The following is a 14,788-nucleotide window of genomic DNA, read 5'->3' on the forward strand; positions in this document are numbered from 1 at the left end:
TTTGAGTATTTAAAACGTAACACATGTTACATGTTAAGTGTAAACAGAATAACAAAACATGATATTGATCATGGACGAGCCTTCCTGTCGTATTAATCAAAGTTTATGATGCATTGGAGACCATGTTAACCCTCATTGGCCCTGATGTCTGTTAAAGGGAGTCGTTCACAGGTTTTATGTTAGCAACGATTTTTTTAAATGATTTTTTTTTAATTTATGCACCAGTCAATTGTAACAACACCCCCCCCCCGATCCCCCGCACCCCAGGGACCATAGGTAAGGCCCATTCCCCGCTGTTTTTTACGTGCGAAGACACAAACCCTGCATTCACCCGGCACTGCGGGGCCACATCGAATGTACAATCACGGCCCATTTCCCCGGGTCTCTCCGGTATACCCCCGGGCCTTGGAGGGGCGTGGTTACATATGACTGGTGCATTAATGTTATGACCTAACACAAACAGCAACTGGAAAACACCACAGTAGTTTGAAGGAAATGAACTTATGCTTTGGTGTCATATGACCTGTCAAAGGTTTAGTGACATTTAACCTAAAATATTTATGTTTTTCATCAGATTTTTCAAAGGGGTCACTCGTATACCAACGATCTTGCACAGCATGACTATGAATTTCTGCAGTTTAACTATGTCAGAAAATCTCGACCCCTTGTGACCCTTTTGATAAATTTGAAAAAATGTATTAGGTTAAATGTCACTAAAACAATACACGACATAGGACACCAAAGGAGGAGTTAATTCCCATCAAACTACTGTGAAAATAACACTCGCTTGAACGGAATTGTGTAAATGCAAGCCTTAAATTATTTGACTTTCAATATCGTTACTAAAGCTTTTCGGCAAAAATATCATTTTCTGTCACATTTTTTCAATAAATATTGGCCATAGAGATCCACTTTGAGTTATTATATTTTTTATATGTTTTCATAATTGAATCAAACAGTTTTCTTACAACGATAGCACTAAGCATTCACGATATGAGTAGATGTGAATTCGACATTGAAAATCATTCAGCATTAAACTATATGTGCCTTTGCCAGCATTAGGCATCCAGCAAACATTATATGTGAGTTTGGCAATATTAGGCATTCATACTATAATTATATGTTACCATGACTGTATATGGCATTCAGCATAGAATTATATGTGGCTATGATCTATATAAGGCATTTAACATATATTTGTATTTGTATATGCCAATACAAGCAATTCAGCACAGAATTTTATGTGGATTTGACAGTGAAAGGCATTCAGCATAAATTCATATGTGTATATGCCAACAGAAGGCATTGTGCATAGACCTAAATGTGTATATACCTATATAAGCTATTCAGCATAGCATTATATGTGGATATGACAGTGAAAGGCGTTCAGCATAAATTCGTATGTGTATTTGCCAACATAAGGCATTGAGCATAGACCTAAATGTGAATATACCTATATAAGCTATTCAGAGTAGAATTGTAATTGTGTGGATATGACAGTGAAAGGCATTCAGCATAAATTCATATGTGTATATGCCAACATAAGGCATTGAGCATAGACCTAAATGTGTATATACCTATATAAGCAATTCAGCATAGAATTATATGTGGATATGACAGTGAAAGGCGTTCAGCATAAATTCGTATGTGTATATGCCAACATAAGGCATTGAGCATAGACCTAAATGTGAATATACCTATATAAGCAATTCAGCATAGAATTATATGTGGATATGACAGTGAAAGGCGTTCAGCATAAATTCGTATGTGTATATGCCAACATAAGGCATTGAGCATAGACCTAAATGTGAATATACCTATATAAGCAATTCAGCATAGAATTATATGTGGATATGACAGTGAAAGGCGTTCAGCATAAATTCGTATGTGTATATGCCAACATAAGGCATTGAGCATAGACCTAAATGTGTATATACCTATATAAGCTATTCAGCATAGAATTATATGTGGATATGACAGTGAAAGGCATTCAGCATAAATTCGTATGTGTATATGCCAACATAAGGCATTGAGCATAGACCTAAATGTGAATATACCTATATAAGCTATTCAGAGTAGAATTGTAATTATGTGGATATGACAGTGAAAGGCATTCAGCATAAATTCGTATGTGTATATGCCAACATAAGGCATTGAGCATAGATCTAAATGTGAATATACCTATATAAGCTATTCAGAATAGAATTGTAATTATGTGGATATGACAGTGAAAGGCATTCAGCATAAATTCGTATGTGTATATGCCAACATAAGGCATTGAGCATAGACCTAAATGTGTATATACCTATATAAGCTATTCAGAATAGAATTATATGTGGATATGACAGTGAAAGGCGTTCAGCATAAATTCATATGTGTATATGCCAACATAAGGCATTGAGCATAGATCTAAATGTGAATATACCTATATAAGCTATTCAGAGTAGAATTGTAATTATGTGGATATGACAGTGAAAGGCGTTCAGCATAAATTCGTATGTGTATATGCCAACATAAGGCATTGAGCATAGACCTAAATGTGAATATACCTATATAAGCTATTCAGAGTAGAATTATATGTGGATATGACAGTGAAAGGCATTCAGCATAAATTCGTATGTGTATATGCCAACATAAGGCATTGAGCATAGACCTAAATGTGAATATACCTATATAAGCTATTCAGAGTAGAATTATATGTGGATATGACAGTGAAAGGCGTTCAGCATAAATTCGTATGTGTATATGCCAACATAAGGCTTTGCGCATAGACCTAAATGTGAATATACCTATATAAGCTATTCAGAGTAGAATTGTAATTATGTGGATATGACAGTGAAAGGCATTCAGCATAAAGACATATTTCACTACGCCAATATAAGGCTTTGCGCATAAAATTATATGTGAAAATGCCAAAATAAGCCATTCAGAATATAATTATTTATGAAAATGACGTTATAGGCCATTCATCATAGTATTATATGTGATCGTGGAAGTACAAAAGGTATTCGCAATATAAATAAAAATGAAATATAAGTGGCAATGTTAGAATAAGGAAATTTGACATATAAATATAATCGAAGTTTCAAGTATATCAAATCATTCACTATATATTTATATGTGACTGTCGTATTCATATACACACCTGTGCATTAATTATTCTTAAAACTGCTTAAGATAAGAGGGTTACGTACTGTATTTCTTTTAAGTTTTCTTTTAAGTGTTCAACAAGCACTTGGCAAAAAAAGCTTGTGAAGAGATTTGTTTTCAAATATCTAAAGTTAACATTACTACCATACATATTCAATGCTGTTCGTGAATTTCAATTTCTTGTGGACTCCTCTGAAACAACCAAGTATTATTAATTAAAGTGACACTCTTATTCAAAATCAATAAATATATACACATGTATAACAAACATACATTTTGAGTGATAAACCTTTAACTACTTACTAAATAATGCTTTTATGGAAAACATCCGTTACTGATAACAAGATTGTAACCGTGTATTTAAAAGCTGAAAACGTAAAAATATTAAATGATTGGTGAGTGCTAAAATGTTTACTGTGATATACTATCGTCTACTATGGTATATTGAAACAACTGTATTAAGTGTGGTAAATCTTATTTGGGAGTTGAAGTGCATCTTTAAGTTTTCCAATTTTCGTATAGAAAACAATTTATACCGAAATAGGTATATACGTAAGCTAGAATTACATAATGTGAAAGCTTAACAAAAAACTACTGAGTACAGATATTTGCTTAAGATCACAGGTATTTATATTGATGACTTAACTTGTGCTTGAGTCACTCTGACACTCGTCAATAACTTTGGTTAAAATTTGAAATCCGAAAAGTGGGGGAATACCAATATCATAATTGCAGAAAAGAGTAAGATTTTCAATTCAGATTAATAAGAAAAAGCTATAATTGACTGCAATATATCAATTTATAGAAATATGTAGTTTTAAAAAGGAGTAAATTCATGTCTTTTTAACTCTAGAAACAACTGCAATAAACCAAACAACCCTTTACATTAATTTCATACTTTAATATGTTTTAGTTTTATATAGCATAAATAGCATTGCCAGGGGCATATCCAAGATTCGACGTTAGAGGGGGTGTAACTTAGGGTCGTATCCATTTGACTTGCGCCCCTCCCTCAGAACCGAAATTTAATTGGTTGAAAGTGTTGGCAGGGTTTTTGAGGATACTCCCCCGATTTTTAAAATTTCTACTCCGAAATAGTGCATTTGGGGCAGATTTTATTACTTGTTTTCTCTTTTATTGAAATAGAAAGTAAACTTGCAATATTTAAGGGGTGGGGACGCGCCGGGTACATCCCCTCCCCTCCCCCGATCCTCTAATGTTATTGAATAATATGCCACTGATATGCATAACCATTTTCAATGCTAAACGGTGCAATGTATGGACTAAATGGCTTTTCCGGACCAAAGAAAACTCTAAGCCTCATGAAACTGTATCTCTGTACTCAAATGTGTCATGGTTTCAATTTCCCATCTCCTGAGTGTATTAATCTTTGTGGTTACTTAACTGCTTTTTACAAAAAGCAGATACCATGCATAAATACTTGAAAGATGATGAATACGTCTATGTTATGATATATTATAGTCCGTGTCTATATAAACCATCTAAGCTTCAGTTGTGACGGATTAAGTGTTTTCTTTTTCGTAAAAAAATCATCCAACTGTACTCAAAATATGTTAATGTTAACTTTAAAAATGTGTACAATATGGACAGGCATTCAAATTGATAAAGACGTGTATTTTAAATTAAGTATCATACGTGATGTGTCCTTGTATGTTTTACAAACTGTTTGACATCGGCTAAACTATATCATTACATTAGACTAAACTACATGTTCTTTATGATTCGAATAAGAGGATATGGATGTAAGAAGTCAAATGGATATTTCAATCAAGAATAAAGAAAAGTTCATCAAGGTAATGCTATTTCATTGTCGTATCTATAAATATATATTTATTAATGCTTAAAGGTGGTTTATAAAGAAATGTCAGTGAAATGAAAATGATATTTCATTGTTTCAAACAGTGAAAACAGCACATTGAGATTTTTCACTGAATGAAATGTTTAGCTAGTTCTGCTATCCAAATCAAACATCAACGTCATTTCCAAAGTTACGTTACGTGCGCAGACAAATTAGCACGTTTTTTAAATAAAATGTTAGAAAATGCATTACCAGGTTTAGTCATATGATTAAAAGAAAAAAATGTTTCTTTCAGTGTAAGATGCAATTTATTTTTCCTCGTGGACACCAAAAGAAAATATTTGCCTCATGGCTACGTCACTCGTGAAATAACTTTCGAAGCTCACTCTGTGAAATATTTTGCAATCTTACACTGAAATCTTACTGAAACAAACAATTATATTCTATATATGATTTGTTCACGTTCTTTGTACACGAGGATCTACTACATACGATTGATGCATTATGAGAGATGATATTGACGCCAATTGACGCCAAAGTTTACACTTGTATTAATACTACTGCCAGCTAAAATAGTTCCACTTTTTTCAAAATGTGTCCGTTTTGTTCGATAATATAACCAATGTTTTGAAATAAGTCGATTCAAAAACATGTGAAAGGAAAAAACAAAACAATAATCGGTTTCTTCACAAGGCTCCATTAAATAACATTATAGACAACACTGTTAAAAAGTGAGTTACATTCATGCATTTAAAACAAAACAACATCAGCACTGTATTGTGTGTATAACAAACTAAAATGGAAATTTGAGTACAAAAGAATTAAGTTCAGTTCTTAATTCAGAGATTATTCAATTATATAATATATAAAACTTATTTTAGTTTTCTTTGATTAAACGCACATTTCTATTTACGTTACTTAATAAATATGTTTGAATCTTGAATCTAAGCCTAGCGTTTTACATTTTTACGCATTTGGTCCTTGCTAGGAGATTCAAAATAAAACAAAACCTAAGGTGTGATTAATCATATTACCCAGACAAACAATTATCCTCACGCGAATTGCTTTGGGCAAAGTGTTGATAATTGCATGGTGTTGGTTGCCTAAGTACTTTCAAAGTCAGTTCACGTGAGCATAATGAATTAATTATGATATGAGCATTAAACATTCATGTAGAGCTATCAAATGACAGTGTTTCGGAAAGCTCGTGGCATGTGGAAAGATGTTTATACTCACTGGAACGCAAAAGTTTAAATACGCGGTCTATTTATTCAAAGGCCTTAACAAAAATCAATAAATACAATTTTTTAAGTTCACAAAACTGTTCCGGAACGCTCTCGGCATGTGAAAAAATGTTTGAACTCATCGGAAAGCCAAAGTTTTATGACACGATCTATGTTGTCAAAGGCCTTTCAAAAATCAATAAACAGATGTTTATTAAATGCAACGTTCTGAGAGCTTACAAAACGGTTTCGATTATTATTTTTTGCATTTGTTTATAGACTCTTAATGTTTATAGATACTTCAGGCAGCAGTTATGTACATAGTTTAAACTTAAACGACCCTTAATCAGAATGATATATTTATGTCATTTTACCCCCCTGTGGAAACATTTCCTTCAATTGATGTTGACTCTTATCAGAGAAATTTACCGCAATGTTTGCTTTACATGTTTCAAAATTCTTTTTTCTACTTTATATCTAACACAGTTTGGACAAAATAGTTCCTACACTAAGGAAGTTGAGCCCTTTAATCATATCTTGTCTATGTATTGTCAACCCTTGCTACCGGAGTTAATCGGTTTTAATTTGATTGAGTGAGATTTTATACGAAATTGAGGCTAATTTGCATTCATTTTGCAGTTGAATCTAAATGGGTGTTGTAAACAGTTAAGTCAATTCAGTCTATTATCTTTATATGTTTATTAGCTTCTTTGTAATCAAGATGGTTAAATGGCCTTTTTAGTTTATATTTATAGTTTAGATTTTTAAAAACCGTGCATTACCTTCATTTGCAATCTCAAAACCTTGCTTGTATGCCTATACTTATCAAAATCTGCTTAGGATCACCTAAGGCGTATATTAAACCTGCCTTATATAGGCCTTCAATTTTGGAGAATACAATGTTTATTTGCCCATTCAAAAGAAGTTTTAGTCAGTAAACTGATGTCACTATGGAAGGTTATCGTATATACAGATAATGTGATTATGTTAACAAGTTTTAACTCGTCATGTCGCAATACTTAATGTCGACAAGTTCAGTTATTAACTAGATACGCCAATATTGTTATTGCGACATATCGCGTTCTAACTCCCAAATCGACATAACACAAGTTATAATTCACAACATCCACAACATTCTCTTCATTAGAAAAAATCGCGACATTCGCAATGTCCATGACATTCTCCGCATTTATCGTCAATGTTATGAATGTCGTGAATGTCGTTAATGATTTTCACGACATTTTACAACATTCGCGACATTCTCAATATTCATGACATTCGCGACAATGGTGACATTTAATTGACATGCCTATGCATATTAACCAAGAGATAACCTGTGGTTAAGTTATTCAGCTCCATGCAAACGATCCCTGGACGTTATTTTTTTATTTGATACTAACATGTTGACAATTTTCTAAGTACTGTAAATAACGTATAGATTAACTGCTTGTTTTTCATCTTAAAGCTGCACTCTCACAGATTGACCATTTTTACAACTTTTTTTATTTATTTTTTTGTCTTGGAAAGAGCCAAATTTTGCGAAAATCCTTGGAAACCAGTGATATAAGACTGCTTACAAAAAGTCAGACCACAGATTTTAAAAATTGATGTTTTATGCATTTTTCTTAAACCGTTACTGAGGGTTTAAGGCATAAAACATTAATTTTTAAACGAAAATATGAAAATCTACGATCCGATTTTTTGTCAATAATATTATTACGCAAAAATTTACTCTTTCCAAGACAAACAATAAAAAAAGTTGTATAAATGGTCAATATGTGAGAGTGCAGCTTTAAAGCTGCATTATTTAAATCCACAAGGACAGGTAATCCTTATTATACTATGGTATTTTACATTATTTTTATTCTCATAGTTGATACTTCAAGAATATTTTAGCGTTAAAATATCGACTGTTCGTGTTACAACACTTTAGACATTCTTATAGGAAATAAATATGAAATGTAATAAATTGCGCCATTGGAGCAATATGTCTGGCTTTTAATCTTTTTTTAAAAAAACCTGTGACGTGATTTACGACAATTAGGTGAACAAAATGGCCATTGTTGAGAAAAACATTATTGCAGATAAGAATTCAAAGGGTTTTTCATAAATTTGTGGGTAAAGAATTTAGATGGGCAATTCGGATATCTAATTTCTCATGGGTTTGTTATGTAACCAAATTGTTTTGGGCTCGGACGGGAAGTAGGCAATGTGACTGAGACTTAGGTCTCCTTTTGTAGGTGTTTTAATTACAAGGATGTTTTTGCGTGGGATAAAACTTCAGACAAAACCCGACGATTTTTTGTTTGTGTATCATCAAAGAACACGCTAATTTAGCCCTGAATTTGTAATATATGTTTTCTGTCCGGTTAGCGCACTCGCTTCTCACCAAAGCGTCCAAGGATCGATTCCCGGCCTGGGCGTTAGAAAGTTTTGCTCGGAGGTCACCAAGCTGGACAGGTGGGATTTCTCCGGGCACTCCAGTCCCCCCCCCCCCCCACACACGCAAAACAAGATCACACTCTCGCACAACATCGTGCCAACGAGAGTGTCTTAGCATACGATTATAACACTTCCATCATAATCATAATAGTGTATATTAAATAAAGATTAAAGGTACTCACTCATTTTTTGGACCAATATAAATAACGCATCTGAAAACACTCGTTTTATCATAATTGAACTCTATGATGTCGAAATTGCAGCAAAAATACTGCTATTGTATTAAAAAAGTGTTTTGATTTTGGTGGGTTGGATATTTTAAGCTCTTAACAATACATTGATAACATTACGTGATAATGTCAAACAATCACGTACCAACAAAGCCGTAATTAAGCGATCAATCGCGTTTTTAACGCTAATGAAAATTGTGTTCTTTTAAACGATATTTGAGCAAATATCATCAATTGCTGAAGGGTCACACTTTACTTCGTCATACCCCCCAAAAAGTGCATTTTACCAGAATCCTGAGCGGGTACCTTTAAATGAACGTATAAATTTCATGCAAAACACTACATACATTTCTTTAAATCTTTTAAAGGATTGAACATCAACTGTGTTTCAAGTGCCTTTTACATCATTTGTTATCTTTTTTATTAATTATCATCACTCATGATAATAAACCTTTAAATTTCTAATTTCCATGATAATAAACCATTTAAATTTCTAATTAATTTCCTTTTATCTTCTGACAAGATGACAAATGTCAATTATCTACAATTACCTACATTAAGTAAACAGATAAATGCTGACTGCATATTTACGTGTTATTTAAGATAAGAGATAGCTATCATATTCTCTGATTGTCTGCGAAGATAGAGAGACACAAAACACACAATAAGCAGTATTTAAGCGGTATTTGTGCCTTTTTCTTGAAATTCTATGTCTGATCGGTTATGACTCTTCACCCGATATTAGATAATGTTACCTGTTTTTAAATCGTTGAAAATGTTGGTCCATATATATGATATCGTTTTCGCATTTTGATACGGTAACGATTACATGTACAAACGACTTATTCGGTGACTATTAATACCTGGGGTTTCAATGAAATGTTTACATTAGTGAAAATCTTCCTGGATAAGAAAGATTATCTGAAGAAAAAATCGAGTTTAACGTAAATACAGACACCTCAGTTGAACAAATTGGATTTAGATATATCTGGAAAATATTAGCGTAAGTCGTGTGTTTTTGTTATTTTACCATAATATTTAAATGCTCAAAATAATGTTATAGCATGACTTACAATTATACTTTATTGAAATTAATTTTATTCAAAAATGCAAATGGTTTACGCGGTTCAATGCTTCAGTCAATAGATCAGCTGATTCATCGAATTACAAACGACGTGAACATTGAAAACAGTTTATGTCAATTTTCAATCATGAAATGGTCTATCATGTCTGAAGTCAGTTAATCATATCATATTAGCATTCATATAAAAGTAATGTCAAAACTTCAATCCACAGGTCCCGTTTGATTAGATCTGAATATTTAAGTTATGACAGAATGTTGACAGGAAACAAAAGTCAATTTTGAGTCCGACTTCTCAGGGCTATTACTTAAGCGAGTCAAAATTAATAAACCATATGATTTATAGTCCCATTTTTGTTTAATAAAATTTCTGCTTATTTGACTTTGCGGTATTTACTGGCTCAATTTGTCAATAATTCCACGTTATCTTTTAAATCTTATAAGCCATACACTTTATACAAGTGATTTAAAGATACACTCTTACTCCTAAATAAGATTTACCCCATTGTGACAATTAATACAATTGTTCAAATATACCAAAAAGAATGAATAAACGTCAAAAACAATGATTCTTATGAAGGATACAGAGTTTAATTTGAAAGAAAGGTACAGAAAACTCGGTATTTCTACCTTATGAGACGATAGTAGATCACAGAAATTTATATTTAGCACTCACCAGTCATTTAATAGTTTTGCATTTTAGCTATTAAATACACGGTTACAATCTTGTTATCAGTAGTTAATATTTTCCATAAATGCATTATAGTAAGTAGTTAAAGGTTTATTACCCAAAATGTATGTTTGTTATACATATGTATTATTGATTTTGAATAAGAGTCACTTTAAATAATGCTGCCTTTTTTAAACATGTACAAATGAGGTACAATGTATATAACGTTGGTTTTGACGATCACGTGATCGACGTAAGACCGACTACACCGTCATCAGAATCCGAGCTTTTCTTGACAAAAATGTAAATCGTAAATCGATGGATTTTCTGTTTTCTTTGGATACTTAATTGCAGGAATAATCAGGTATGTTCGCGGTAGATTCCAAACAGGCAAATTGATAGCATAATCGATATTCTTTTGGATAATTATACTTTTTGTCGATTTCAAACTCGTCGATTGCATGTGCTACAGTTTTTATCAGAAAATATTTTTTTTTTTATAAAAAATGAATTGTTTTGAATTGAATTAGCTATTGGTCTCTAATAGAAAACAAAAAAAAATATTTCTGTGAATTATACATTATATACATTATGCTCTACTGTTCATGGTAAATATAAATTATTTAGAATTCATATATTCTTATCTTAAGCAAGTAAATGATAGTCTGGCTGCCTGGCACTTGAAAAATAAAATATGTCTGCTTACATTGTACTATATTTTGGTACAGTTAGTTCCCTTCGAAGTTAAGTTGTCATGAAAATATGTTCTTCACTGAGGCGTGGAATTTTGGACGAAACAATTTCAATATCGACATTTCACACATTTAAAACTGTTTGAAGGCCTTGATAGATCAGACTTTTATTAATGTTGTTTTCAGTAAAAGAAAATGATAATGAAACATATATTCCTAAAAATGCGCTGGTCAGTTTAAACAACTCGGCCATCTCCGGCAAGCTTCGAGATAGTCAATTCTGTATGATACTGGCCGAGGACTGTTCCGATTGAAAAATGCCTTTTGAAGGCATTCGATATAAGGTTACACTGTACTGAATTTATTGCAACAAAAACTGTATCTTTTTATGGTGATTTATTTAAAGTCTTCGCAACTGTGTTTTATGGCCATATTGATAACACCCTAGCGACTTATTGCACCCATAAACAGTTTATCTTACTTTTTTTTCAAAGTGTAATTACACGTAAAGTTTCGATTTATTACCTCTTACGATAGGATTTTAACATATTGGAATAACTTGATAGACATATTTGTATTTAAATATTGGGGTATTTGCTCATGTTTTAATGGTTGAAGATTGTTATGTACTTTTAAAAATAAATGATTACATACTGACAATCTTTAAGCGATGTACAAAATATTGTGTTAACAACGCACTAACTAGGCCAGCCACAGTTTAAATCTACCGCTTTACCTGATAAATCAATAACGGTTGACTGCCGATTTACCGAAGTAAATGTATTGGATGACTTAAGAAATACTATGTTCCCTTTGGAAAAAATATGTTGTTGACCACGTATGTTATCTAAAAAAAAATATTTGACATTGCATTATCCTTCTTTTTGATTTCACCAAGTTAAAACGGTTCTTAAACAAAAAAAAAATCAAATTGTAATGCGAGCATATAAAGTTGAGGGAACATTTCCTTCGTTAATGCGTTTGACATAAGAATCTACTGTTTTCAAGCAAATATGTTGTTTGCACTAACTAGCGGTTAATTTGACCCCTTTTTCAAACATACAAAATGATCTAGCACGAAATGTCACGTTTCATCTTAAATTAACCGTATTGATGGTTAGAGATTGCAGAATGTCAACTTTTAAGACTCAAAAGAACGCTATTTTTGAAATCCATTCAGTCGTCTTTATAAATTATGTGCTTGATGAAATAATGTTATATCGATTGGTTTAAGATTATCCACGAACAAGGGAATATACATAAATATCAGTTTTATTAACTTCTTTATCAACTTTGTCTTCGGACGACCTTCTAGCGGTGGTAATGTGGTTAAATCAAACCAGGACAGACGGTTAGGCCTGAAAATAAATACATTTGGTTCGGGTTACCCGACCTTACGTACGAAATAGGCGCCGAACCTACCGTTTTAATAGTCAGTTGGTTAAAAATAAAGTAAGAAATAAAAATAAGTGTGAAAAAAATAAATGTGTGTTTCCAAATGTAGTTCAAAACCTTTCAAGCTTTATTCAGAATATAACTTTAACTCCATTCCAAAAAGATGACAATTACCTCCTTATATAAAGGCTTATAAATTAAAAGCCTTCCTACCTTACCTGTTTTTGAAATGGAGGTAACCCTAACCAAACCAATTGTTTGGCCTTAATATAAACCTGCTCGCCGCTTTAATATATTTGACATTCTTTTCCGATGAGGCCATCCAGCTAGATATTTACTCGTTTACCATTCAGGTAGTGTTTTTGCAATTGGAAAGTTCATTCCTTGTCATGGGAGCTTGGCTTTTTAAATTTACGCCGCTAAAAGGGCATCGCGGGGATAGTTTTAATGTTTAAATGGGGTTGTGACCCTCCAGTAAACTACTGCTACTTGAAATACTGCTGCAACTGAATATGTCTGCACAGGAATGCTTTTAAATGCACATTTATTGGAGATTGGATATTTGACGCGTGTGGTTTATGTGTGCATTATAAACCGTTCATCAAGTTGACCACTTTGACAAGTACGGCCACAATTACAGTGAATGGACGTTATAGTATTTACATAAATATTTATATTTGTTTGCATTCCTAGGGCACTTTAAACCGAAAAGCAAAAACAACCAACAATGCCCGAATGTGTCAATTTCTATAAAGACCTTATTAGTGTATGACTTGTCTGAAAAAGGGCAAATATACTTTTGATTCTGTGAAAGAAAGGACTACTTTAAATGTTCCCATTGTACATCTTACGAGTACGTAGACTCTTAAGTTGTTGTCTAACGTTATCAGTCTTTCAAGTGTTTGGATTCTCACTCAAGGATTACTTATTTAGGAAATTATTCTGGTTTTGACTACAAAGTCTTGTCTAGCATGGGTAAGTGATGATTTTATCTGGCTTTTTATCTTTTATCTTAATTTTCTCGTCTCTAATGACCATAGAACATGCGATTGAGATACCTTCAGGTGATAGGAGTTGATTATCTAATGTAGAACTGGCTGAATTTAAGCCATTCTGTTCAAGTGTTGCATGTAAACTTGTACGTAAATGTTCTCTTTTCATTTCTGTACAGTGTAATTTTGTTATATTTGGAGTTAAAAAGGACTGTATTAAAATTAGTTACTAGGTAGGTTTTTCATACCTTAATGTTAAATTATTTATCTAAATTTTTGAAAAATGATATGTATTTTATCAGCAAACTTATTTTATGGAAAGGATTTGTTTTCATAAAATAATAGTGTAAATAATTTTCCATAGCACAATGGTTTCATTATATGAGAAAAAAGCATCAACACATCAGCAACGGCAGCAACAACACCACTTACAAAAAAAACCCCAGCAAAACAAGCGTCAGTTAGCTGATTATATAATATCCAGCTATTACAGTTTTGAATGCTCATATTTCTGAAACGAATTCATGCTAAGTAAGGACTTTCTTTGTTACCAACTAACAACTCATTCAGCTTAAATAACATGCTCAAATAACATTCCATTCAAATCCTGTTTAAGCCTTTGTTAACTATTCAGCTTCAATTATCTTGTTCTCCCTGTTATATAACATATACAATGAAATGATTAACTCGACGATGTCTCTTATTGAGATATAACATGGCATGCTATAATCATTATTTTTTTCTCACGGTCGGGCTCGTTCTTGGTGCTTGTGTTGCATCTCTGTCATCTTTGTTTTGTTTTACCTACTTAATACTTGTATAGACTGTATTCAGACAGAGGTTACTAAATTCAGACAGAGATTGAATACTCGTATACCAAATTCAAACTCAGACCTGAACACTCGTAAACCAAATTCAGACTCAAAGGCTGAGTACACGTATACCAAATTCAGGCTCAGAGGCTAAATATTCGTACACTAAATTCAGACTCAGGGGCTGAATACTCGTATACCAAATTCAGGCTCAGAGGCTAAATATTCGTACACTAAATTCAGACACAAGCAGAATACTCGCATACTTAATTAAATTATTAT

At 32.6% G+C, this 14,788-nt stretch overlaps 1 protein-coding gene across 6 annotated transcripts in view; it reads left to right on the forward strand.

Moving 5' to 3' along the window:
• The window catches only part of LOC128243807 (uncharacterized), a 49,602-nt gene that overhangs the window by 10,262 nt on the left and 24,552 nt on the right, over positions 1-14,788 (forward strand). The window contains exon 1 of one of the 6 annotated variants that reach the window (XM_052961760.1): positions 4,657-4,964. The exons of 2 other annotated variants lie outside the window; for them this stretch is intronic. In XM_052961760.1, the coding sequence (XP_052817720.1) occupies positions 4,908-4,964 (57 nt within the window). In that variant the 5' untranslated portion in view covers positions 4,657-4,907. Of the gene's footprint in view, positions 1-4,656; positions 4,965-9,767; positions 9,868-13,139; positions 13,678-13,832; positions 13,928-14,788 lie in introns of those variants that run through there. 3 more of the 6 variants (XM_052961763.1, XM_052961762.1, XM_052961765.1) reach the window with 3 other exon arrangements.

This window comes from Mya arenaria, chromosome 8, assembly GCF_026914265.1.
Source record: "Mya arenaria isolate MELC-2E11 chromosome 8, ASM2691426v1".
NCBI lineage: Eukaryota > Metazoa > Mollusca > Bivalvia > Myida > Myidae > Mya > Mya arenaria.